Source organism: Aquarana catesbeiana, linkage group LG11 (genome assembly GCF_042186555.1).
Source record: "Aquarana catesbeiana isolate 2022-GZ linkage group LG11, ASM4218655v1, whole genome shotgun sequence".
Classification (NCBI taxonomy): Eukaryota; Metazoa; Chordata; class Amphibia; order Anura; family Ranidae; genus Aquarana; species Aquarana catesbeiana.
In genome coordinates this window covers 186,614,239-186,641,315 of record NC_133334.1, presented here as the reverse complement: position 1 = coordinate 186,641,315, position 27,077 = coordinate 186,614,239, and the positions used below count along the sequence as shown (strand labels likewise).

The 27,077-nt window shown below is 44.7% G+C and overlaps 1 protein-coding gene across 14 annotated transcripts in view; it reads left to right on the top strand.

Annotated features, from left to right (window-relative positions):
* The window catches only part of DUS2 (dihydrouridine synthase 2), a 1,383,726-nt gene that overhangs the window by 962,823 nt on the left and 393,826 nt on the right, over positions 1–27,077 (top strand). For all 14 annotated transcript variants that reach the window (XM_073605117.1, XM_073605118.1, XM_073605124.1 and 11 more), the window contains one exon: positions 24,027–24,195. In XM_073605117.1, the coding sequence (XP_073461218.1) occupies positions 24,027–24,195 (169 nt within the window). The remainder of the gene's footprint in view (positions 1–24,026; positions 24,196–27,077) is intronic.

Sequence of the window (27,077 nt, the reverse complement as noted above, 5' to 3'; positions counted from 1 at the left end):
CTGCATTATCCTGGTAATATGTTCAGGGTGTATGTTAGGAATGATTTATATGCCTAGTCTGTAACTGAATTCTGAAAGGTTACTTAATTTTTGTGTTAGAAGGGCAATGTTAGCCTGGATATATTTGAATCGTTGGTATTTCTTATTGCTATATATATGTATATTTGATGAGGATGTGCTTTGTGTTCTCGTGCCTTTTGAAACAAATAAAAGATTTAAAATAAATAAATAAAAATTCTATTCACCAGGCGTCTCACCTTGCGCTACTGCACTTGCGTAGGATCCTGTGGTTGAAAAATTGGTCAGCCGAAGCATCATGCAAAAGGCTCCTGACTGGTTTTCCTTTTCATGAGGATCGGCTATTTGGGGATGATTTGGACAAATACACCCAAAAGATTTGAAGTGAGAAAAGTACTCTTTTGCCAGTCAAAAGAAGGAATAAACGCCCTTCATTTAAACTGGCTCTTTCTCCAGTGGCAGGGGCATCTGCCTCTAGGAAGTTGCGACGGCCTCCACCATCAGAGTCTAGAGGAAAGCCTGAGGGTCAGGCCTGGGGGCGGAAACCTGCAAAACAGAATTCTAAAGCCTCATTGTGAAGGGGCGCCCCCACTCGCCAGTGTGGGGGGGGGGAAGACGTCTGCAGTTCTCAGAAATCTGGCAGGAGGAAATTCAGGACAGATGGGTCATCTCCGCGATAGCTCTAGGTTACAAACTGGAATTTCAAGAGTTTCCACCACATCATTTTCTAAGGTCAAACATTCCCAAAGATCCGGGAAAAGGCAATCTCTGTTTCAGGCATTAGACCGGTTACTGGCTCAGGGGGTGATCATGCAAATCCCTGCAGGAGAGCAAGGTTTGGGGTTCTATTCAAACCTCTTCACGGTACCAAAACCGAATGGAGATGTCAGACCCATTCTAGATCTAAAAGATCTGAATGAATTCCTGAAAGTCCGCTCTTTTCGCATGGAGGGAAACTTCTGGCATCTATCGACATCAGGGATGCATATCTGCATGTTCCTATATTTCTCGCTTACCAAAGGTTTCTGCGGTTCGAGGTAGAACAGCATCATTTTCAGTTTGTAGCCTTGCCCTTCGGGCTGGCTACAGCACCCCGGGTAATTACAAAGGTTCTGGCTCCACCCCTAGCCATGTTGAGGGCGCAGGGCATAACAATCCTGGCATACCTGGACGATCTATTGCTAATAGACCAGTCGGTGGCCCGCATGAAGCAAAGCATATTACAACCAAATACCTGGAAAATCTAGGTTGGGTTCTCAACCTAGAGAAGCCTTCCTTAAAACCAATAAAAAAGGCTGGAGTTCTTGGTCTGATCATAGACACACCCCAGAAAAAGGTGTTTTTTCCTCAGGCAAAGGTCAACGCCATAAGAGAGCTGGTGCAGATGGTCAGGTCGAAGAGAGATCCCTCTATTTGCCTTTGCATGAGGTTGTTAAGAAAGATGGTGGCTTCATTCAAAGCTGTTCCCTATGCTCAGTTCCATTCGAGACTGTTGCAAAGCAGTATCCTGTCTGCTTGGAACAAACGGGTCCAAGCTCTAGATTTGCCAATGCGGTTGTCCCCAAAGGTGTCCCAGAGCCTCAGTTGGTGGTTGGTAACCCCAAATCCTTCAGACCAGTTATCTGGAAAGTGGTAATGACAGATGCCAGCCCTTTAGGTTGGGGGGCAGTACTAGAAAAGACAACTGTCCAGGGACAGTGGTCAAGAACCAAAAGAACCTTGCCCATCAATATCCTAGAGATTCGGGCAGTGCGTCTGGCTCTGAAGGCCTGGACTTGCAGGTTACGGGGTTGTCCTGTCAGGATCCAATCTGACAATGCCACAGCTGTGGCCTATATCAATCATCAAGTGGGCACCAAGAGTCTCGCAGCGCAGAGGGAGGTTAACCATATTCTAAATTGGGCAGAGAGGAATGTTCCTTGCCTATTGGCAGTCTTCATTCCGGGAGTAGAGAATTGGCAGGCGGACTACTTGAGTTGCCAGCAGTTATTCCCGGGGGAATGGTCCCTTCAACTTGACATTTTTCTGGCTGTTTGCCAAAGATGGGGGACTCCGGACGTAGATCTTTTGGCGTCCAGGTTCAACACGAAGTTGATCAACTTTGTGTCCAGGAGAAGGGATCCACTCGCATGTGGAACAGATGCGTTGGTGACCCCATGGGATCAGTTCTCACTGATTTAGGCATTCCCCCTATTCAGTTGCTGCCACAACTTCTTTGCAGGATCAAGCTGGAAAGAAAGCTGGTAATTCTTGTAGCCCCATCATGGCCCAGAAGATCCTGATATGCATAAATCGTAAAGATGGCGCTGGGGGATCCATGGTCCCTTCCACTGTGTCCAGACCTACTCTCACAGGGGCCGATATTCCATCCTACCTTACAAACTCTAATGCCGCGTACACACGACCGGTTTTGCCGTCGGAATATACTCCGAAGGTTTTTCCGACGGAATTCCACTGAAACTGTCTTGCGTACACACGATCACACCAAATTCCGACCGTCAAGAACATGGTGACGTACACCACGTACGACGGGGCTATAAAACGGAAGTTCAATAGCCATTGCACCACCCTTTTTGGCTCCTGCTAATTTCGTGTTTATCTCATGTTAGTAGAAGTTGCGTGAGAGACAATTTGTGCTTTTCAGACTTGTGTTTTTTCAGATGGTTTAACTGCTGTTCAGTTTTTGCTTGTGGGGTTTGTATCTGCTTTTCAGTGCGTGTAGTCAGTTTGCATTTGTTTATTCAGTGCGTTCTTGTCCGCTCGTTGCTGATTTTCAGCTCGCTCTTCACAGGCCTTGCTGTTCTTCAGTGCGTTCTGTTAAGTTCGTTCTGACCAGCCGACCGTTTTGAAGCCATGTTGCGGGTACGTACTCGTCGTAGAGTTGGTGATATGCCGGGGCTTGGTGTTGGGGTTCATTATTTGACCCAAGTCCAGTCCGTGAACAGGGTGGGGAAGGAGTTCATGGACCAAAAATTGGTTACTCCAGCGTGACCAATTCTCTCACATGCCTTTGCTTCGTGAGATCCAGGAGAATAATCCTGATGATTTCAGGAACTTTCTCAGGATGACGGACCCCGTTTTTCACTGTCTGTTGACTTTGCTGACCCCTTATATCAGCAGGCAGGATACCTGCATGAGGCAAGCCATCACTCCGGAGCAGAAGTTAGTCACCACATTGCGGTACTTGGCGACTGGGAGAAGCCTACAGGACCTCAAGTTCTTGACAGGCATCTCCCCCCAGCCTCTGGGGATTGTTATCCCAGATACCTGTTCTGCCATCATCCAGGTCCTGCAGAAGGACTATATTAAGGTAAGATTTATCCTTTAACATCACATTCTATGTATTTCATGTTTGCTAATGTATTGTATTTCTTTCATCAATCACTAATTACCATGATTGTAATATGCTGTGAATGTCCCCTTTGTCCTCATGCATGCTGTACCCTTTTAATGCTCCTTTTTTGTCCTTCATGCATATTTGCCTTCACTAACCTCCCCAGCATGCTATCCTGGGCCCATACACACCTAGTCTAGTCACTTAACAATGTATTTTGTCAGCTCCATTGTAGTGCTTACCCTAAACAGCCTTAAAATGTGTCCAAATGGTATGTCTGTCCTTAAATTAATTTATAAGCCCCCCCTTAAAATGTGTCCAAATGGGGGGCGTGGCTTGCTGCATGGAGCAGTGAGACGTGTTTCCTCACAGCTCCTGGGTCCTTCAGCTCCACGGACCATATAACCTCAGGAAACTCATTCAAACTTGGCATATGGGGAAAGATGACAGAAGGGCACCTGTGGGAAATGGAAAGAAGACGATCTGGAGGATTATTTTGCCCGATCCCGGGCTGCTACACAGCGCCGTTCTGAATCCAAGATGGCGCTGGCACCTCCGTCCCTGGCCTGCTCCGAATCATCCCTGCACTCACAGGTAAGCTCACACAGCCATTGCCCCCTCCCTGAGGACTCTGACTTTATGCTCACCAGAAGCTGCTCTAATGCCTCCCTGGGCTCAGGTGTAGGCTGGGATATGGAGTCACAGATCCGTTCCCTGCACAGTTACATCAGATCCCTGCCTACTAAAGCAGATTTTGAACACTGTGTCCACAGGATAGAGAAAGCATAAAGGAAAGAGATCTCTGACCTCAAGAGGGACATGGGTGCATGCTTTGAGGACATGGACACTACCACAGAGTCTCAGCAACGCAGTGCAGACGCATGACAAAATCCTTAACTCCCACACCGTCATGTTGCAGCAACTTGCATACCAACAGGACAACAGCGAAAATTGTAATTGTCGTAATAATATCCACATTCCCGGGATTCCTGAGTCTGTGGATGCCAAACACCTGCCTGCGGCCGTGACCGCCATCTTTAATCAATTGCTACAGTGCCCTAAGGATGACCCCATTGAGCTGGACCGTGTTCACAGAACCTCAGGTCCGCGGACCCCTCCTTTGTTCGAGACACCCTGTGTCATGTACATTTTTATAAGATCAAGGAGGACTTCATGAGAGCTGCTAGCTCGCAGGACACCATACTCTTTAACGACACCCCCATGATGCTTCTCCCAGACCTGTCCCATCAGACGCTGGCAATGAGAAAAGCACTGAAGCCGCTTGCACAGCTTTTACAATCTAAACAGATGAAATATTAATGGCGATTTCCTTTCCACTTACGAGTACACCATGAGGGCAAAAAGCGCCATCTTCCGCACACTTGGAGACCTGTAGTCCTTCCTCAGTACACTGGAACTTCCTCAGGTGTCTATCCCGGATTGGCCGTTCACCCCGACTACCCCTGGCCTACCATTTGCCCCACAATGGCAGAAGCAGGGTCGCAAACGCCAATTCCAAGCCTTTGCCTCAACGGGACTCCAACGATTGAACCTGACCTGATCGAATTTGAGGCTTCACTTTCACTGCCTTCACAGGGTCCCCCCCGTGATAACACGGGACTGATGCAGACACGATCCTACTATAGTCTGACCCCCCTGTAAACGTGTTACTACTACAGTTTTTTGAGGCCTGTTTTGATTCCCTCATTCCATTACTGTTTTTTCTTCACGGTTTACTCACCCTAAGCCCTGGACTATTGTAATTGTTTTACTCTTGTTAACCTCATTACATTTTTTCCAGGTTGCTCAAGTTATCTAGTTCATGCCATGGACCAATTGATATGTGTTAACCTGTATTCTCTCCCTGCAATTTTAATGTGCATCTTTCTATTTTGCTGTCGCTTCCCACCTATAATTTTTATACTATGTTCGCCCTTATGCCCTGTACACACGGGCGGACTTTTCAGCAACAAAGGTCCGACAATCTTTCCGACGGACTTTCGACGGACTTTTGAACGAACGGACTTGCCTACACACGATCACAACAAAGTCCGACGGATTCGTACGTGATGATGTACGACCGGACTAAAATATAGAAGCTCGTAGCCAATAGCTGCCCTAGCGTCGATTTTCATCCGTCGGACTAGCATACAGACGAGCGGATTTCTCGATAGGAACTGGGTCCGGCGGAGTTCCGACGTAAGGATTTGAAACATGTTCCAAATCTAAAGTGCGTCAGATTTTCGACAGAAACAGTCTGCTGAAGGTCGGACCGGTCCGGTCGAAAAGTCCTTTCGTGTGTACAGGGCATAAGCCATATTATGCACCTTTATAAATCCTGAGTTTCCTATAACCTGTTCAGGACCAATTTTACGCTTCACCATTTTCATGTTGTGATTTCTGCCTATTGGTTTTGTTTTTTTAATTTGATTCTCTGTGGAGCTGGGGACCAGGGGACTACTCAGCGAGTTTCCACTGCACCCCCACCCCATCCCCCCAAAGGGGTTTTTCTTTTTTAAGTGTCACTATGGACACTGCATGGTATACGGCTGTATGCTACGCTGTAAGGTCTTTTTCTCCTTTACTTACAGTCTTTTGGAGCCACCTAGTGGCCTTTTTTGTTTATGTTCAATTTTTTTTTTTAAATTTGATATATTGGTCTTCTTCCCTACTGAACCAATGTGAATTTTCCTTGATGTTTCTGTTTACTATTATCAGACGTGGGGACGACGACCGCGACCGAACCAAGTTCTTATGTATTACCCTAGTCCTACTGACCTGTATCATCCCCTCTTCTTTTTTTTTTTTCTCTTTTTGTCTGCATTCCCTTCTCTTCTATCCCCCCCCCCCCCCCCTTCAACTTTTCTCTTTCCCTTTCTAGGCCTTCTATGGCACTGTTTTCATCTCCAAGAGCTGCCGACATATGAGACACCTGACACGTCTAACTTCTCCCCTTACCCCCCACACCTGACTATATCATGGCTTCTGTTTGCCCGATAGCTTTAGCATCTTTCAACTGCGGGGGGTTTAACACACCGGAGAAGCGGAGACAGATTCTCTATCACTTTCATACAAATCGCTCAAGTATTTTTTTACTACAGGAAACACACTTCCGTACGGACTCTGTACCTGCCCTATGCAACAGATACTATGGTACCACAGTACTAACCCCCAGGCCAAATCCTTGAGTATCCATCGCCTTCCATAAATCTTTTAAACCTAAGGTCCTAGACTCCCTTGTTAATGTTAATGGTCGCTTCATCTTTCTTAAACTGAAACTAAACGATTTTCTCTTCACAGTGGCCAATATATCAGTTCTCACCAGACTATCCTCATTCGGGGGTCCCTGCTTTGTCATTGGTGGAGATCTCAACATCGCCATGTCCCCGTCTGCAGACACATCCTCGGTCTGACCATGCTCCAATCTACTTGACCCTTGCACACCCCCCAACATCGCGTAGAGGTACACAATGGAGGCTCAATGACAATTTATTGTGGGCCTCTCGTCTGTGTAGTGGAAATCTCCAAGACCATTCGGAACTTTATCTCCGACCACTCCTCAGATACTACCTCCCCCCTCATTCAATGGGAGGCCCTGAAATGCGTGGTTCGGGGTGTATTTATACAACACGGCTCCCGCCTCAAAAGGATACGAACAGGTTATATCCGCTGTCTCCTCTCCACTACAGCAGAACTTGAACCTCTACACAAACGAGATTTAGACCCTGCCATTTTTGTCCAATTGTCAAATGTTCGCAGAGACCTACTCCAACTCTTAGACACATATTCCTTAATAGCTCGAGATAGGGCACGCAATTACCACTACTCCTTAGCAAATAAATGTGGCAAACACCTGGCACGGGTCCTCCATCCTAGGCCACCCCGATACTCCATTCCCTTTATTACACATCCCAATCAAAATAAAACGTTCAACACGAAAGGTATATCCTCTGCCTTTCGGGAATACTACTCCCAACTCTACAACTTACAGCCCACAAACCCAAACGCACGTACCACCTCCTTGAGCGACAACATGCGGGACTACATTATGGAGACAGCATTACCCGCTATCACCACACCAGATGCTGCAGAACTAGACAAACCTCTGGTCATGCCCAAATTTCTAGGTGCCATCAAAGATTTGAAGATAGGCAAATGCCCTGGCCCAGATGGGTACACCCCCCGTTTTTACAAAACTTTTGCCCCTCAATTGGCTCCATTTATGACAAAGGCGTTCAATACCATAGACGACTCCCAGCTGCCACCTAAAGGCTTATTGTCCGCTAATATCTCCATATTACCTAAGCCAGGCAAAGACCTATCCCAATGTAGCAGCTACCGGCCAATATCTCTACTCAACATAGACCTTAAACTGTTCGCAAAGGTATTGGCCAACCGCTTATCCCCTCTACTCCCTGGAGTGATCCATAACGACCAAGTGGGATTTGTCCTGGGTCATCAAGCAAGGGACAATACCACCAAAACTATTCACCTCATCTCCTTTATCCAACGCAAAGACCTAAAATCCTGTCTCCTCTCCTTCGATGCTGAAAAAGCGTTCGATAGGGTCAACTGGAGATTCCTTCAACTCTCATTAGAACAGTTAGGAACAACCTTTATCTCTAAGGTGCTGTCCCTTAACTCCCAACCTTTGGCCTTGGTCCTGGTCAATGGTACTGCCTCTGAGCCATTCGATATCTCCAATGGCACTCGGCAGGGCTGTCCCCTTTCCCCCCTCCTATTTGTCATTGTTATAGAACACCTAGCCTGTGCCATTAGACAAAATACCTCCATCCACGGTATCCAAACTCCCTCCTCCCATTATAAATTATCCCTCTATGCCGATGACCTACTGGTCTATATGCAACACCCCCATATCTCCTTACCATCCTTTTTCTCAGAATTTCATCGATTTGGCTCCTTTAGCAATTTGAAACTTAACATATCCAAGACTGAAGTTCTCAATATCTCCCTCCCCTCCACCATGATGTCTGCACTTAGGTCGAACTTTTCTTTTCAGTGGCAGGCGAAGGGAGTTTCGTACCTAGGGGTCATTATCCCCTCCAACCTCTCCAATCTTTTCTCTTTAAATTATGTTCCTTTGCTCTCCTGCATACGGAAAGATTTGGAGGAGTGGGGTGGGTCTTCCTTACCGTGGTTCGGGCGAATCAATGCCCTAAAAATGGACACCCTACCCAAACTTTTATACTTCCTCCAAACGATCCCCATTATAGTTCCCAAATTCTTCTTTACATCTCTACGTTCACTCGCTATTAGATTTATGTGGAACCTTTGGTTACCTAGGGTGAAATACAATTTGCTCACCCGTCCAAAACTGCAAGGTGGAGCGGTCCTCCCTGACTACGAGACATATTACAAAGCCACCCACATAGCACGCATCCTAGAATGGTTCCCTCGTCCCTTCCTAAAGGCTTCTGTCGCCATAGAACAGGATCTAGCTCCCGTAGACCTCTGGGCACTACTATGGGGATATAAAACCGATCTCACTCGTTTGCCCTCTCCTCTAATGCTCGCCTCTCAGACTCTGGTATAATAGGGGTCTGTGTTCCACTCTGTCCTCTGATCCCTTTCCATTATCTTCCCTATTCGATAACCCCCCCCTTTCCTCAGGGTATAGGAATGACAACAATAGGTCCCTTCAAAAGGACTGACTGGCCCCAAGCGCACTCCTTTGTACACCCAATACAAGGGACACCTGTAACACCGACAGGATCCTCACCACGGTACACTTATCTACATTCACGAAATGCTTACATTCTTCTTCCCAAATCCACCGCTCCAGTACGGAATTTGAACTGCTCTGCTCCCTCTCTGAGACACCCAGACACCTCCTCTCGACCATATATTGTCTCTTACAAGCTCTTACACATATTGATCTACCATCTCTATGGCTATTACCCCTGCAGGGGTATCTACGTCTGGTGAGTGGGGACCCGTTGGGGGATCACTACAGTCACAATACCTGTCAAGCACGGAAGTCACTTTATTTATGGAACACTGAACATTTTGGGACTATCTATTTATTTATTTTTCACGTGTATGCTTTTTTCGATCAATTTTTTGGGCTAACTAATTGGACACTTAATATATTTTATGTTTGAAAGTGGATTTATTGCACTATATTAGTGGGTTATGCACACAGGCCCAATATTTGTATGATAGGGTGTGGATTTTCTTGGACACCCTTGCACGTATATGCTACATAGCCCTATTTGCTATCATTTGATTTCTATGTAGTTTTTATTACATTTTTTTATTTTTATTTTAATTTTAATATTTGATCACAGATAATTGTATTTAGCTTATATTATATCCTTCAATACGCACTTACCCTTTAGATGTACATACATACGCTTTCCGAGCACTGATATCTGTTTAATATTCACATACCTTATCCCCGAGAGGGAGCACGCTTACTGCTGATCTGGTGTTAGGAGTACAGTATACTTTTTGTACTGCCTCCTGACCAACCATTTAGCACCATATAGGGTAGCGCCAATTCACCCCATTTTCTATATTTACCTCTGTAAGTTCCCTTGGGAACCCAATAAGGGTGGGCAGCAACCCATATTATCCTAAGTGCGGAATCTAATTTAAATATACATGCTTACTTGTGACTGTTTCCGGATTGTAACTCCATATATTGCTCCATGTATTCTCTGTTAAAATACCAATAAATATATTTTCAACCCTAAAATGTGTCCAAATGGTATGTGTGTCCTTAAATTAATTTATAAGCCCCCCCCCCCTTAAAATGTGCCCAAATGGTATGTGTGTCCTTAAATTAATTTTTAAGCCCCCCCCCCTTTAAATGTGTCCAAATGGTATGTGTGTCCTTAAATTCATTTATAAGCCCTCCCCCCCCTTAAATTTTATCAATGGGCCATAAGAGGGGGTGAGGAATCTGATAAGTGGGCCTTATACTTTAGTCTTTAAATAATACTTAAAATAAATGTTATACTGATGTTGGGCAAGAATGTTTTTTGTGTAATCTGCTTGCAATGTTATGTGCAAAAGTACTTATATTTTTTTTCATGTTTGACTCCCCAGTTTCCTTCAACGTCACACAAAACGCCCATTTTGCCACCCGTTGGGACTTTCCCAACTGTGGAGGGGCTATAGATGGGAAGCATGTCCATATTGTGCCACCACCCCGTTCGGGGTCATACTATTTAAACTATAAGGGGTTTCATAGTATCGTGTTAATGGCGGTGGTGTCAGCACAATATGAATTCCTGTATGTGGACTTGGGGAAGAATGGCCGGATGTTGGATGGAGGAGTCTTTGCCCAGACGGAGTTCTACCAGTGTCTTTAGAGTGGTGGCCTGGCATTGTCACCTGATGAGGATAACGTGGAAGGACTCCCCTTTGTCTTCATTGCAGATGAAGCCTTCAGTCTGGGCGAGCACCTGATGAGGCCATTCCCCCAAAGGACCCTCACCCCGGAGAGGAGGGTTTTTAACTACCGGTTGGCCAGAGCCAGAAGAGTTGTTGAGAATTCCTTTGGGATAATGGCCAGCCGGTTCCGCCTGTTTCTGACAGCAATCCATATGGCGGACTACAAACTCAATCATATTGTCCTATCATGCTGCATCCTGCACAATTTTTTAAGAAAAAATTCTACAAATTATATTGCCTCAGTTGGGCCTGAGGCCGGACTTATTACAGAGAATCCTCTGACGGCCTGGATACTGGCCGTACTGGCTTGGCCCCCCAAAGCGCCGTGAAGTTAGGGAGAAATATGTTAATTATTTTACGGGTAGGGGTGCCTTTGCAATGCAAGACAATGTCTAATTTTTATTATTAAAAAAAATGATCAGATAAAATCTAGAATTGTATTTATTGCTTGCTTTTCTTTTTGGCTGTCTCCTAGGTTCTGCTAGTGCACTTGTAGTGCCAAGTGGATTTTCCTTTAGTAAATAAGCCCCATTGTCACTGTAAACACAAAATTACTTACAAAACTGGTGTTGAGCATTGAAAGAAGAAGCCATACATTGTTGATTAGCAAACTTTTTAATCTGTGCACATTCACATGTGTGTTTATAATTTTTTTTTTTTTAAATATATATATTTCTTTTTTTATCAATATATATATTTTTTTAACAATCTTTCTTTTTGTTGTTTTTTTTTTTGTTTTTTTTGTTTTTACAAACAGGCATGTTTTAAAACATAACATACACACAACTCTGGAACTTACAAAGTTCAACATCTAAAAAATTAAGGCAATATCAGACATTATAGTGCCAAAAATGTCTTGATATTGGCATAAATCAGATGGGGTGATGTCACCCCTGTAAAAGCCAAATTTTGAAGATGCACACAAATTGGGATTCCAAATGGGTAATGTCAGCATGTGCTATCCCCCATCATGGGGGATCAATGGACGTGTTTTGGGGGTGAAACCCCTTCCTCTCACCTACTAGAGTCATGAGGAAGGGGTTGCCTTCACAAAACGCGTACATTGAGATTCTCTGATGGCAGATAGCACATGTTGACACACCGTGTGCATCTTCACAATTTTGCTTTTAAAATGTACAAATCTTAAAAATATATTCTGGTCATCTAAAAAGAAAATGAAGAACATGATCGATTTTGTTTTAGGGAAAAAGGGATTATATTCTCCCCAAAACATTGATCATGTTCTTCATTTCCTGCTGCATGATGTCAAGGCGATTGCGCATTGCGTCTATCTCCCCATTCCACGCCATGAGTTATATAATGAGGGTTTGGGCGCTGGCCCTAGTAAAAGGTTCCGCCGCTTCCCCTTCCACAACCAGAACATCACCTAAAATTGATGAAAAAACATGTATTTAGAAATATGCAGGCATACATAGATTACCTGAAGCTGGGGTGTCAGACACTCACCTGGTAGGGTGCCCATGTCCCACGCTTCCTCCACCTCTCCTTCCTCCACATCTTCGGGGGGGCTCGGCTTACTTCCCAATCGGGCTGGCGAGGTCGGGGGTCCCTGGGAGCCTGTTGTCCGAGTCTTTTCTCCCCTATGAGAATGAAACAAAAGGTATACTTAGCACACAAATATTTGAGTCCAGAAATAGGAATATGAAACATTGCTTTGAAGTGGTGTACAATTGTCTGTTTGGGAAGGGATCCAAGTTTAAGACATGATTAAAAAAACTTTTTTTACCAAGCTGGAATACATACCTTTTTTGGCCAAGTTTCACAGATGGAGACACCCCGACTATCCACTGGAGCACCTGTGTGGGTTACCCTAAAAAAAAGTGTTCTGGTGTCCCACACTAGTGCTCCTGAGTCCAGATGTGTAAACAGCTGCTGAGTGTCCTCTCCTTAAACATTCCACTGAATCAAGTTTGCAATTCATTCAAGTTTCAAAGACATCTACACAACAATGTCCTAAACTTATTTTAATAAGACAAATTAGCAAGACCAAAATGTAGTTAAAACCCTGTATCAACTAAATACATCATATTTATTTTCGATCGATGTTTCCTACAATCGATGTTTCCTACTAACGATGTTTCCTACGAACGATTACTGTGTCCACGAACATGAAAGTAGCCATTTAAAACTGTACAACAGTAAAGAAAAGCACATGGAGCAGCATGCAAGTTAATAATCATAATAGGAACACACGACAAGTGCTTACTTTTTTGAAGCACCTTCTTTATTCTTCGATACTGATCCGCCTCCCTCAGTTTAAGGTCGGACCAGCTTTTCTTAACTGGTCTTTGGCGCGTCATACCCCAAAATCCTGCTTCAAAGTGTTCACAACTGTTGTCATGATTTGGTCCTTGCACAAATTGGGATGGGTGTACGGCCCATGTTTCCCATCATAATCCTCCCTCCGCAAGATGCCCACCATCTCCACCATTTCTTCAAAGGCCATATTGAAGGTCTTAAATCTCCTCTTCCGGGATCAGGATGTTTCGGGCTCCGGGCTTTCCTCGTTACTGGAATAATTAACAACCACCTGCTGTGTCTCCACCATGTTGCTCCTTCTGCGCACCGTAGAGAGAAGAGGCGGGGAATATTCATGATAAAGAACGTCAGGGGCGGGCGGAGTTTTACGCATGCGCAGTGTGTATAAAACTAACATACATGTGTCGTACGTTCTGTGCGCAGAGGAAGAGGAACGGAAGTTGCGAGCGTCCGAAACGAAGGTAACATTTTTTAAATTTGGAACATCAGTGGCCTATACTGCTTAAAGATTGAGGCCTATATTGGGATAAGATTATGATAGTTTAGACTGCCATTAGTGTTTTTGTCTTGTGTATTGTCTTACAGAAAAAATGAATAAGTTTAAGGACCCAGAATTTATGTCCAGTTTTATTGACAAGTACAGGGAGATGAGGAATCTGTGGGAGGTCAAACACAGTTTACAGATGGGACGGAAAGTATTCAGACCCCCTTAAATTTTTCACTCTTTGTTATATTGCAGCCATTTGCTAAAATCATTTAAGTTCATTTTTTTCCTCATTAATGTACACACAGCACCCCATATTGACAGAAAAACACAGAATTGTTGACATTTTTGCAGATTTATTAAAAAATAAAAACTGAAATATCACATGGTCCTATGTATTCAGACCCTTTGCTCAGTATTTAGTAGAAGCACCCTTTTGATCTAATACAGCCATGAGTCTTTTTGGGAAAGATGCAACAAGTTTTTCACACCTGGATTTGGGGATCATCTGCCATTCCTCCTTGCAGATCCTCTCCAGTTCTGTCAGGTTGGATGGTAAACGTTGGTGGACAGCCATTTTTAGGTCTCTCCAGAGATGCTCAATTGGGTTTAAGTCAGGGCTCTGGCTGGGCCATTCAAGAACAGTCACAGAGTTGTTGTGAAGCCACTCCTTCTTTATTTTAGCTGTGTGCTTAGGGTCATTGTCTTGTTGGAAGGTAAACCTTCAGCCCAGTCTAAGGTCCTGAGCACTCTGGAGAAGGTTTTCATCCAGGATAGCCCTGTACTTGGCCACATTCATCTTTCCCTCGATTGCAACCAGTCGTCCTGTCCCTGCAGCTGAAATACACCCCCACAGCATGATGCTGCCACCACCATGCTTCACTGTTGGGACTGTATTGGACAGATGATGAGCAGTGCCTGGTTTTCTCCACACATACCGCTTAGAATTAAGGCCAAAAAGTTCTATATTGGTCTCATCAGACCAAAGAAACTTATTTCGCACCATCTTGGAGTCTTTCAGGTGTTTTGTAGCAAACTCCATGCGGGCTTTCATGTGTCTTGCACTGAGGAGATGCTTCTGTCGGGCCACTCTGCCATAAAGCCCCGACTGGTGGAGGGCTGCAGTGATGGTTGACTTTCTACAACTTTCTCCCATCTCCCGACTGCATCTCTGGAGCTCAGCCACAGTGATCTTTGGGTTCTTCTTTACCTCTCCCACCAAGGCTCTTCTCCCTCGATAGCTCAGTTTGGCCGGACAGCCAGCTCTAGGAAGGGTTCTGGTCGTCCCAAACGTCTTCCATTTAAGGATTATGGAGGCCACTGTGCTCTTAGGAACCTTAAGTGCAGCAGAATTTTTTTTGTAACCTTGGCCAGATCTGTGCCTTGCCACAATTCTGTCTCTGAGCTCTTCAGGCAGTTTCTTTGACCTCATGATTCTCATTTGCTCTGACAAGTACTGTGAGCTGTAAGGTCTTATATAGACAGGTCTGTGGCTTTCATAATCAAGTCCAATCAGTATAATCAAACACAGCTGGACTCAAATGAAGGTGTAGAACCATCTCAAGGATGTTTCAGAAGAAATGGACAGCACCTGAGTTAAATATATGAGTGTCACAGCTAAGGGTCTGAATACTTAGGACCGTGTGATATTTCAGTATTTCTTTTTTAATAAATCTGCAAAAACGTCTTTTCTGTCAATATGGGGTGCTGTGTGTACAATAATGAGGAAAAAAATGAACTTAAATAATTTTAGCAAATGGCTGCAATATAACAAAGTGAAAAATTTAAGGGGGTCTGAATACTTTCCGTCCCCACTGTATAGTACAATAAACAAGTAAGGAAGGCAACGCTGGAGAAACTTCTGGGGTTTGTGAAGACTTGGATCCCAGAAGCAAACATAAAGTTTTTGGAAACTAAAATTGGGATCTTGAGGAACATGTATAGGAAGGAGCATAATAAGATCCAGGCTTCCCTGAGATCAGGAGCATCAGCAGATGACGTATACGTACCCAAGCTGTGGTACTTCCAAAAACTGCGGTTTCTGGATGACTGGATGAATCTCTTTCGACCCTTCCCTGCAGCCTTCCCTCCACCCCAGCAGAGGCTGACGAGGAACAACCTGGGCCTTCCATCCTAGAAGAAGTGGATGTGCCCAACTGGAGCCAGGTATATTATTTTTCTACATTTTTTATTGTCCTAATATTAATGATATAATTGATTACCTATTAAGGATTTTATCCAAAAAATGATGTATACATATCAATTGACAGTAGTGGCCAAAAATGTTTGTGACCAGCTTGAAAAATGCTGGGGTCAGAATGATAATCTTTTATATGTATTAACATTGAATTTGCAAGTCATGATCTGAAAATTGTGTGTGATTGATGAACCAAAAACTAAAACTATGTCCCTTTTTTATACACAGGATGAGCTCAGCCAGGAGGAGGGTCTGAAAATTGGCAGGCAGGAGGAGGCCGTGCCCAGTGACAGCCAGGAAGTGGCCATGCCCAGTAACAGCCAGGAGGTGGTTGGGCCCAGTAGGAGCCTCACCCAATCCCAGGTGCCTCCCCTCCGCCTTCCAACAAAAAGGCCCAGGAAGGGGACGGTGACTGAGGAGGCAGCACTGGGCCTCATTAAGGAAGCAACGGATGTCCTTAGGAGCCCCCCCCCCACGCTGAAAAGGCCTATGGCTGCTATCTAGCTACCAGGTTGCTAGAATTGGAGAAGGGCCAACGCCTCCTCTGTGAGGGAATTTCTGCTGAGGCCCATCAGAAGGGGCTGAGGGGCCAGCTAACTGAGAACAGCCACATATATTAGCAAGCCCATCCTCCTCCTCCTGCAACAAGTCCACCACCAGAGCCACAGCCTCCAAGGAAGGCTGCAGGGCAGCGTGGAGGGAAGGCTGCAGCGAAGACAAGAAAGTGATGGCCTGGTCTGACAGAAGACGCAGGCTGGTGTAGTACCACAGCCTGGGGACATATATGGTCCTGATCTCTGGGATTCCTGGACCATTTTAGGCTCCCTATTATATGAACTCCTCAAGATCCCATTTTTTTTCCCACAGACTTGATGTGTGCCCTGGGGCCAAAAGGCTTCACAAATTCAAAAAGTTTCTCCAGTGTTGCCTTCATCTTTATTTTGTTACCAAATATAATAAAATAAATAAATGGATATTTTATTTTGTGAAAATACTTGCCTATGTGTTTTTTTTCAAATACATTTCTAAAAGACAATGTCTAATTAGCAAGGGACACCAACCTCCTTGAGGTTCAAAAAGAAAAAAAATAATAATGTTATTATGTTATTATATGGAGAGCACTAGAAAATAATTTTAAAATAATCCTAAAAAAAGATCTTGAATCTGATTCTATAGCTGCAGAGGAGTGTCGGGAAAGTGGAACCGAGCGAGCAAGGGGCTCGTTACAACTTGCCTATGTGTTTTTTCTCAAATACATTTCTAAAAGACAATGTCTAATTAAACAAGGGACACCAACCTCCTTGAGGTTCAAAAAAATAATAATAATAATGTTATTATATTATTATATGTTATTATATGGAGAGCACTAGAAAATAATTTTAAAATAATCCTAAAAAAAGATCTTGATGAAATAAAAAATAATAAAAGATGACTATAACAAAAAAAAAAATTGGAAACATTATTATGGAGAATGGGCTTTTACAAAATACAATATTATTCATGAGATCAGGAGAAATAATCCAGAAATCAGTTTGTGAGAACTCTGTGTGAATATGAGCAGCAAAACAACCTCATTCTTCTAGCATTATAAAGAAGAAAAAAATGCGCTGCATTAACCACTTGCTTACTGGGCACTTAAACCCCCCTCCTGTCCAGACCAATTTTCAGCTTTCAATGCTCTCACACTTTGAATGACAATTACTCAGTCATGCAACACTGTACCCAAATGATTTTTTTGTCCTTTTTTTCATACAAATAGAGCTTTATTTTGGTGGTATTTGATCACCTCTGGGTTTTTTATTTTTTGCGTTATAAATGAAAAAAGACCGAAAATTTTGAAAAAAAAAATTTTCTTAATTTATGTGATAAAATTTTGCAAATTAGTAATTTTTCTTCATAAATTTTGGCCACAATTTATACTGCTACATATGTTTGGTAAAAATAACCAAAAATTTGTGGAAATTATTTGGTCTGTGTGAAAGTTTTAGAGTCTACAAGCTATGGTGCAAATCATACAAAAATTATCACATCTGATGTACTGGTGGCCTGTCTAATTTCCTGAGACCCTAACAAGCCAGGAAAGTACAAATGCCCCCCAAATAACCCCTTTTTGGAAAGTAGACATTTCAATGTATTTAGTTAGAGGCATGGTGAGTTATTTGAAGTTGTATTTTTTTCCCACAATTCTTTGCAAAATTGAGATTTTTTTTTCCCCCACAAAATTGTCATTGTAATAGCTTATTTCTCTCACATGGCATGTGTATACCACAAATGACACCCCAAAATACATTCTGCTACTCCTCCTGAGTATTACGATACCACCTGTGTGTGACTTTTTCACTGCCTGGCCACATACAGAGGCCCAACATGGATGGAGCACCATCAGGTGTTCTAGGAGCATAAATTACACATCACATTTCTCAACCACCTATTACACTTTTGAAGGCCCTGGAGCACCAGGACAATGGAAACACCCACAAAATGACCCCATTTTGGAAAGCTAACACCCCAACGTATAATCTATGAGGCATAATGAGTCTTTTTAACAGTTCATTTTTTCCAGAAGTTTTTGGAAAATGTGGGAAAAAAATGAAACCGCATTTTTTTTACACAAAGTTGTCCGTTTATAAGATATTTCCAACACATAGCATTTGGATAGCAAAAATGACACCCCAAAATACATTCTGCTACTCCTCCTGAGTATGGCAATACCACATGTGTGGGACTTCTACACAGCCTGGCCACTTAGAGATCCAACATGCAAGGAACACCGTCAGGTGTTCCAGGGACACATAGCATGCACATACCAAGAATTACCCCCCAAAATACATTATGCTGAGCAAAGCGTAAACAAAAGATTACCTGTGGTTGTAGTAGGGCAGTTGTACACAGGAGGATAGCACTGGTCCAGGCAGCAGGCAGGGACTTGGTCAGCAGCGGCGAACACAATTGTCCAGGCAGCAGGCAGGGTTACTGTCCATATAAAGTCCAGGGTCAGTGCAGGCAGAGATATTGTCCGCAGTGCCAAAAATATTGGTCCTGGTAGTAGGCAGGTCCATGTGGTGTGGTCAGTGCGACAGACAGAGGCATGACGGCAGTAAGTCCGAATTTCTAGGACAGTCCTACAGGCAGAAGTAGGGCCTTATTCAGGACAGAATGGGGACAGGGGTAGAGGCTTCTCCCACCCAAATCTCTTTGAAGCTTCCAAGTCTCCAGACCCTAATCTAGGATTGAGAAAACAAAAAAAATTGTTTTCTTCATCCAGAAAAACAATTCTGGAGCCCCTCACATATGTGAGACCCCCTGTGTTGAATCCCACTAGTCCAGTAGCAGGGTACACGATCAGTCCAAGAGGCAGGCAAATATCATGGTCAAACAGTCCAAGGTCAGTTCCAGATCAGGCAGAGGTATGTACAGAATCGTTAGGCAGAAGCGTGGTCAAATAACAAGCCAGGGTCAGTTACAGAGCAGGCAGTGGCATAAGGGGTGTGAGGGTAAATTGCAGGAACGGAGGCTTACGTTTACCATACTTCACTAATAATTTATTGAAGTATGGTAACGGTGAAAACATTCACCTATGCAGAGGCCTGGTTCAGAAGGACATTGTGCACAATAAAAAGATGTGTCTCTTCTGAATCCTGCTCTGGTACACACCTTCCTTTTTTTTTTGCCGTCGTTGGCCTGTTGGTTTGGGAGGGATTTTATCGGGAAAGTGGCGTTCGAAGAGTCGACTTAGAACATCTGATCGGATATTTTCTGGTGGGCCGTTCGGGAATATAAGGGCAGTGAAAACTTCCGATTTTGGGTGGAGTTATGATAAATTACATATGAATTGTATATGGCCAATTGAAAAAAATAAATTATGACTTTTTTATACCAATGGTATGTCCGTCTTGTGGCAAGGTATGGTTCCAGCATCTGGTCATTCAAGTCGACTGCCCCCATAAACAAATTATAATCATAGATGCATTTAGGTTTTTGTATGGGGCCATTTCTTCTGGGGATTTCCATGAAGGTGTCATTGTGGATTGAAGACTACATGTAGACATCTCTTTTGTACCTCCACTTCACTGTCAAAATCTCGTTGTTTCGTAGACTTGCCGTTTCTCCTTTTCTCAATTTCTTATTGACCAGACTTTGAGGTAAGCCCTTCCAGTTCTTTTTTACGGTACCACATGCAGGCGTCTTCTTCCGGTGAAGGTTGTGGAACAGGGGCAGAGATGTGTAGAAGTTGTCTACATACAGGTGGTAGCCTTTCTCCAGTAGGGGGTATATGAGGTCCCAAACAATTTTCCCACTTGATCCCAAGTAGTCTGGGCAATTAGGGGGTTGCAGCTGGGTGTCCTTCCCTTCGTACACTTTAAGGCATATATGTAACCTGTGACTCGGTCACCTAATTTGTATACCTTCACCCCATAGCGGGCCCTTTTACTGGGAATATATTGTTTTATTTTAAGCCTGCCACTAAACTTAACAAGGGACTCATCCACACATATGTTTTGGTCCGGGGTAAACAGCTGGGGGAATACTGCAGAAAAATAATTTAAAAGTGGCCGAATTTTGAAAAGCCTGTCATAGTTTGTGTCATTTCGGGGAGGGCACTGGGTATTGTCATTGAAATTAAGAAACCTCATTATCATGAGGTATCTGTTTCTGGGCATTACCTTGGAGAATACTGGCATGTGGTGGATGGGGTGGGTTGACCAATAGGACATCAAAGTGTTTTTTTTTTGTGAGTCCCATATTAAATTTGAGCCCTAAAAAAAACCTTCAACTCATAGGGACGGGCATAGTAGGACGTTGGATTATTCAAAATAAATTGCTGTGCATAAAGGTTGCACTGGGCCACAATATTTGATAACATGTCCTCGGTAAAAATTAAATTAAAAAAATTTATTGGGGAAAAATTCTGTGTCCACCTGGACTCCTGGCTGGGCAGTGAAAGGGGGAATGTTGGCTTCTCCTGAATTAGGAGGAAGCCACAAGGGGTTCTGCAGGGCATAGGGAAGGCTGGCATGGGTCCTTGGCCTTTCTTGCCGAGGCACTGCGGTGCTGGTGGATGGCAATGCGGTGCTGGTGGATGGCACTGCGGTGCTGGTGGATGGCACTGCGGTGCTGGTGGATGGCTCTGCGGTGCTGGTATCTGCCACTGCCTCCTCACCAGAACGCCTTTGTTTGGTGGGCCGAATATCTTCCTCCTCTAAGTCACTCGGTGTTCCACTACTGAGGACTGGCATAATATGTTCGACTCAGAATCGGAGTTGGAAAGGGAATCCGAAAAAGAGAGCTCCCCGTTGCTCTCGTCGGCCTGGGACAGTATTTGGTACGCTTCCTCGGCGGAAAAGCTTCTTTTGGACATGGTTGCTAAGCCTGCACTGATGGGCACTGATGAGGCGGCACTGATGAGCACAGATGGGCACTGAGGTGGCACAGAGGGGCACTGATGAGGTGGAACAGATGTGCACTGATGAGGTGGAACAGATGTGCAGATGTGCACTGATGAGGCGGCACAGGTGGGCACTGATGAGGTGGAACAGGTGGGCATGGAGATGGCACAGATGTGCACTGATGAGGTGGCACAGCTGGGCACTGATGAGGCGGCACAGATGGGCACTGATTGATTGCACAGATGTGCACTGAGGCAGCACAGATGGGCACTGATTGGCACAGGTGGGCACTGATGAGGTGGCACTGATTGTGCAGATGGACACTGATCACTGCTGGGCAGACAGGTGGGCACCGATTGGCACAGGTGGGCACTGTACTGATGGGGCACTGTACTGATGGGGCACTGTACTGATGGGGCACTGTACTGATGGGGCACTGTACTGATAGGGCACTGTACTGATTGGCACTGTACTGATGGGCCACTGTAAAAACATTTTGTAACACTCACAGATCGCTGACAGATCTCCTCACACGCTGTCTCTGTGTGAGGAGAGAGAGCCGGCAATGAGAGATGATCTCAAATGTTTACATTTGAGATCATCGCTCATTGGCCATGGCGATCGCGCTGTTAATGGCCGCTGTGATTGGCCATTTACAGCGATCTGTGATTGGCTGTGTCCAAGGGACACGGCCAACACAGAATTTCCCCGATGCGCGCTCGTGAGCGCGCACGGGGAGCGAGGAAAGGGACAGCCTCCCAGGAATTGAGATCCGCGCTGTAGCCGTCATTCGGCTACGGCTGGATGTCAGGTGGTTAAACAATCACAGAATTTGCAGCATGAGGAATGTGCTAGCTCCAATACGAACGCTAGTTTTACCACACCGAATGCTTTCATCTCGTACTTGCTTTAGAGCATGCGTCGTTTTTGGTCCGTCGGAACAGCCTACAGACGAGCGGTTTTCCTAATGGGAATTGGTTCCATCGGAAATATTTAGAACATGTTTAATTTTAGGTCCGTCAGAATTTTCTAAAAAAAAAATCCGGTGAGGCATACACACAATTGGAAAAGACAATGAAACGCTTCCGTCTGACTTTTTCTATCGTACATTCCGCTTGTGTGTACGCGGCATAAATGTAACGGCTTGGCTATTGAAACCCACATTCTGAAGAAACGTGGGCTATCTGGGTCAGTTGTCTCTACCTTGATTAATGCAAGGAAGCCAGCTTCCAGAATCATATATTATGGAGTCTGGAGGGCTTATGTTTCCTGGTGTGAATCCAAGGGTTGGCACCCTCGGAAAAGTATAGCATAGGCAGAATTCTTGCCTTTCTACAATTAGGGTAGAGATAAGCTGGCCTTGAGTACAATTAAAGGCCAAATTTTGGCTTTATCAGTGTTATTTCAAAGGCCGCTTGCTTCGCATTCTTTGGTCCGGGTTTTTATGCAAGGGGTGATGCGGCCAAGTCCACCAGTTAGATCACCTTGGAACCCTTGGGACTTGAACTTGGTTTTGTCAGTGTTGCAAAAACAGCCCTTTGAACCAATACAGCATACTCCCTTAGTGTTCTTGGTTGCTATATCCTCAGCAAGGAGGGTTTCGGAATTGGCTGCTCTTTCTTGTAAAGTGCCATATTTAATTATTCACGAGGACAGGGTCGTGTTGCGTCCTCGTCCAAGTTTCCTGCCTAAGGTGGTCTTGGGGTTTCACCTGAACCAAGATACTGTCCTACCATCATTTTTTCCAAAACCATGTTCTAGGGAAGAGAAGTCACTACATTGTCTGGATGTGGTGAGAGCAGTCAAGATCTATTTGAAGACAACTGCTCAGATCCGGAAGACTGATGTCTTATTTGTGCTGCCAGAAGGCCCTAGGAAAGGACAGGCAGCGTCCACTATTTCTAAATGGATTAGGCAAGTTATAATTCAGGCCTATGGATTAAAAGGTAAGGTTCCACCTTTTCAAATTAAGGCACACTCTACCAGAGCAGTTAGTGCTTCTTGGGCAGTGCATCACCATGCCTCCGTGGCTCAGATCTGTAAGGCCACAACTTGGTCTTCAGTCCATACATTCACCAGATTTTATCAGGTGGATGTAAAAAGGCATGAGCATATCGCCTTTGGGCACAGTGTGCTGCAAGCAGCAGTATAGGTCCTCAAGTTTGTGGGCACCCTGCAGGTTGTGTCTCCCTCCCCTCAAATAGCATTGCTATGGGACGTCCCATATAGTTAATACTATGGCTCTGTGTCCCGTGATGTACGATAAAGAAAATAGGATTTTTATAACAGCTTACCTGTAAAATCCTCTTCTTGGAGTACATCACGGGACACAGAGGTCCCTCCCCTCTTTTGGGATTTATGTATATTACTTTGCTACAAAAACTGAGGTACTCCTGGTAAGAGGAGGGGTTATATAGGGAGTGAACTTCCTGTCTTGGGTGTGCCAGTGTCCATCTCCTGAAGGTGCCTATATACCCATATAGTTAATACTATGCCTCTGTGTCCCGTGATGTACTCCAAGAAAAGGATTTTACATGTAAGCTGTTATAAAAATCCTATTATACTAATTATATGGGTTTTGATTAATTATTTTGCAATTATTCCTGCATAAGGTCTCTAATTAGATCTTTCATTTAATTTGTCTTCGTTCTCAGCAATTTGATAACTTGTTAATTGTGTATGTAAAACATTCCTTCTCTGTATGCTTTATTTGCAGAGACCTTGTCTTTATCTATTCCTCAGTGTTGATGGTTTTACTTTATGCCCATTTCAATACCAATAAAACATTTTTTGAATAAAAATAAAAAAATTGGCATAAATCTAATTTAACTGAAACAGATCTTGTATTTATGATAATTAGACCCATGCCATGCCCATAAATGATATGAGATATCTGTTTCTTTGTAGTGGAGGCTCACAGGAAATTATACGGGAGTTTGTGGATATAGAAGCATTTAAATCCTTAACAGCTGCTTCATCGGTTATGTTGGCACGAGCAGCAATGTGGAATCCCTCTATTTTCAGAAGAGAAGGCATTTTGTCTATAAATGATGTCATCCATGATTACATTAGACATGTAAGTAAACCTTTTTTTTATCCATGGCATGTGTGATGGACCGCCTGGAACCCTGCCTGGGTGCCTCTGCCAAACAGTGTCTCTTGCCCTCCAAACCCTTCCAGCAGACGATAGCTAATACCAGCCCTTTATCTCAAGTATCATACACAGACAAGAGGTTAAGGTAAAAAACCAGAGGAAATACTCTTTATTTAAACCCAGACACATACTTTATACCCCCCAGGAGGACCTTCCACTCTTGGGGATATTAGCATAGATAAGATACCATGTACAATCAGTAAAAAAATGACAATGCAAACCTTTAACCACTTCAGCTCCAGAAGGTTTTACCCCCTTCCTGACCAGGCCATTTTTTGCGATACAGCACTGCGTTGCTTTAACTGACAGTTGTGCAGCCGTGCGATGCTGTACACAAATAAAATTGATATCCTTTTTTCCCCACAAATGGAGCTTGCTTTTGATGCTATTTGATCACCTCTGCGTTTTTAATTTTTTGCACTATAAACAAAAAAAAGACCGGCAATTTTGAAAAAAAAAAAAAAACAATATTTTTTACTTTCTGCTATAAAACATATCCAATAAAAAAAATGTAAAAAATCAAATTTCTTCATAAATTTAGGCCAATATGTATTCTGCTACAAATTTTTGGTACAAAAAATCCAAATAAGCGTATATTGATTGGTTTGCGCAAAAGTTTTTTAGCGTCTACAAACTATAGGATCGATTTATGGACTATTTGTAATATTTTTTTTACTAGTAATGGCGGAAATCAGCGGTTTTTAGCGTGACTGCGACATTGCGGTGGGCAAATCTGACACTAAGTGACACTTTTTGGGGACCAGTGACACCAATACAGTGATAAAAAGATAATGCACTGTCACTGTATAAACGACACTGGCAGGGAAGGGGTTAACATCAGGGGCAATTAAAAGGTTAAATGTGTTCCCTATGTGTGCTTTTTAACTGTAGGGGGAGTGCTTTGACTAAAGGAAAACAGATCTGTTTTTCTGCTTAGTCCCAGGGTCTGTCAGCATGCAAGAAATAAGTTACCATTTCGTGGGTATGTCAAACGGATCTTACTAACAGGTAAAGTTGATCCTTTTGTTAGATGTCAGCCACATAAAAATATGGCCATTGACTGGTCTAATTTCCTCTTGAAAAAAGCTGGTGTGTTAGCAATAATATACAAAAGCTGTACGACAGGGGTCTCAAAGTACCGGCCCAGGGGCCATTTGCGGTTAAATATGGCCCGCAGGCAGGGCCGATCCAGGACTAGAGGTCGACCGATATTTGGCCATTAGGCCGATATTTAGCACTGGCCGCCGTTCCTCCTCCCTTCTCCACACTCAGCGCTTGATGCTTGTGTGAAACTGACACATAACAGGAGGAGAGAGACAGAGGGATCTGTCAGATTTGAGGTTGATGTCAGGGGTGGGCGGGACCCGGCCAATATCAAACACCAGCCAATGGAATCTGGGCGGGCCGCTACGTGTATGTAGCCCGCCCCTTTTCTTAAGCAGCCCAATCATTGGCTGGTGTTTGATAGCTGCTGGGTCCCGCCCACCCCAGCCGGGTCCCGCCCACACCGACATCAACCTCAATTCTGACAGATCCCTCTGTCTCTCTCCTCTGTGCTATGTGTCAGCTTCACACAAGCATCAAGCGCTGAGTGTGGACAGCTCCTTGTCAGTTTCACACACGGTTACACTCCGCTCAGTGTGAAACCTGCCAGTGCCACCTGCCAGTGCCAACCAGTCTGCCAGTGCCACCTCCAACCAGTACCACCTGCCAGTGCCACCGCCAACCATTGCCTGCCAGTGCCACCGCCAACCAGTGCCCCTGCCAATCAATGCCACCTGCCAGTGCCAACCAGTGCCACCTTCCGCCACCTGCCAGTTCCATGCCAATCAGTGCCACCTGCCAGTGCCAACCAGTACCTGCCAGTGCCACGCCAATCAGTGCCACCTGCCAGTGCCATGCCAATCAGTGCCACCTGCCAGTTCCAAACCAGTGCCACCTGCCAGTTCCAAACCAGTGCCACCTTCCAGTGCCACTGCCAATAAGTGCCACCTGCCAGTGCCATTGCCAATCAGTGCCACCTGCCAGTGCTATCTGTCAGTGCCAATCAGTGCCACCTGCCAGTGCCACCTGCCAATGACAGACAGTGCCACCTGCCTAAGCCAACCAGTGCCACCTTCCACAGCCAACCAGTGCCATCTGTACTGAGGACATCAAGTGTGTGGTAGAGTGACAGGAGCAAGCAGGGAGGAGTGGAGTGGGTGAGGTTTTTTTTTTAAATCGGCCTAAAATATCGGCCACAAAAATCGGCATCATATATCGGCCATCGGCCGGCCAGAGAAAAACCCATATCGGTCGATCTCTATCCAGGATGTCTTTTTGAACTGCACCCAGGCACCACAGAGGGGGAGGCGCCAAAGAGCTTTACCTCTCCATCTCTTCTGTCCTCTCCGCTGCACGCTGCTGCAGCCCAGAGAGAGAACAGAGCAGAGGAAGGAGCGGAGGAAGGATCCGCTCATCGATCCACCCACCTAGGCATTGATGACCGACCAGAGCCCCAAACCAGGGTCCTGCTGCCACCTCAGGGCGGGAGATTGTGTTCTCTGGGTCCCCTGTCACTAGGCCTGTATGGAAGCCAGGAGGAGAGGACTCGGGAAGCAGATGATCCTGACTGCCAGGAGAGGTGAGTGAGCCATCACACTGAGGCAAAGTCCTTAGTGGGGTGACTGGGGTAGAAATTTGTGCAGTGTGAGGGGTATTTTATGCAGTGTGGAGGGTGATTGTGCAGTGTGGTGGGTGATTGTGCAGTGTGGGGGGTGATTGTGTAGTGTGGGGGTAATTATGGAGTGTGTGGGGGGTATTTT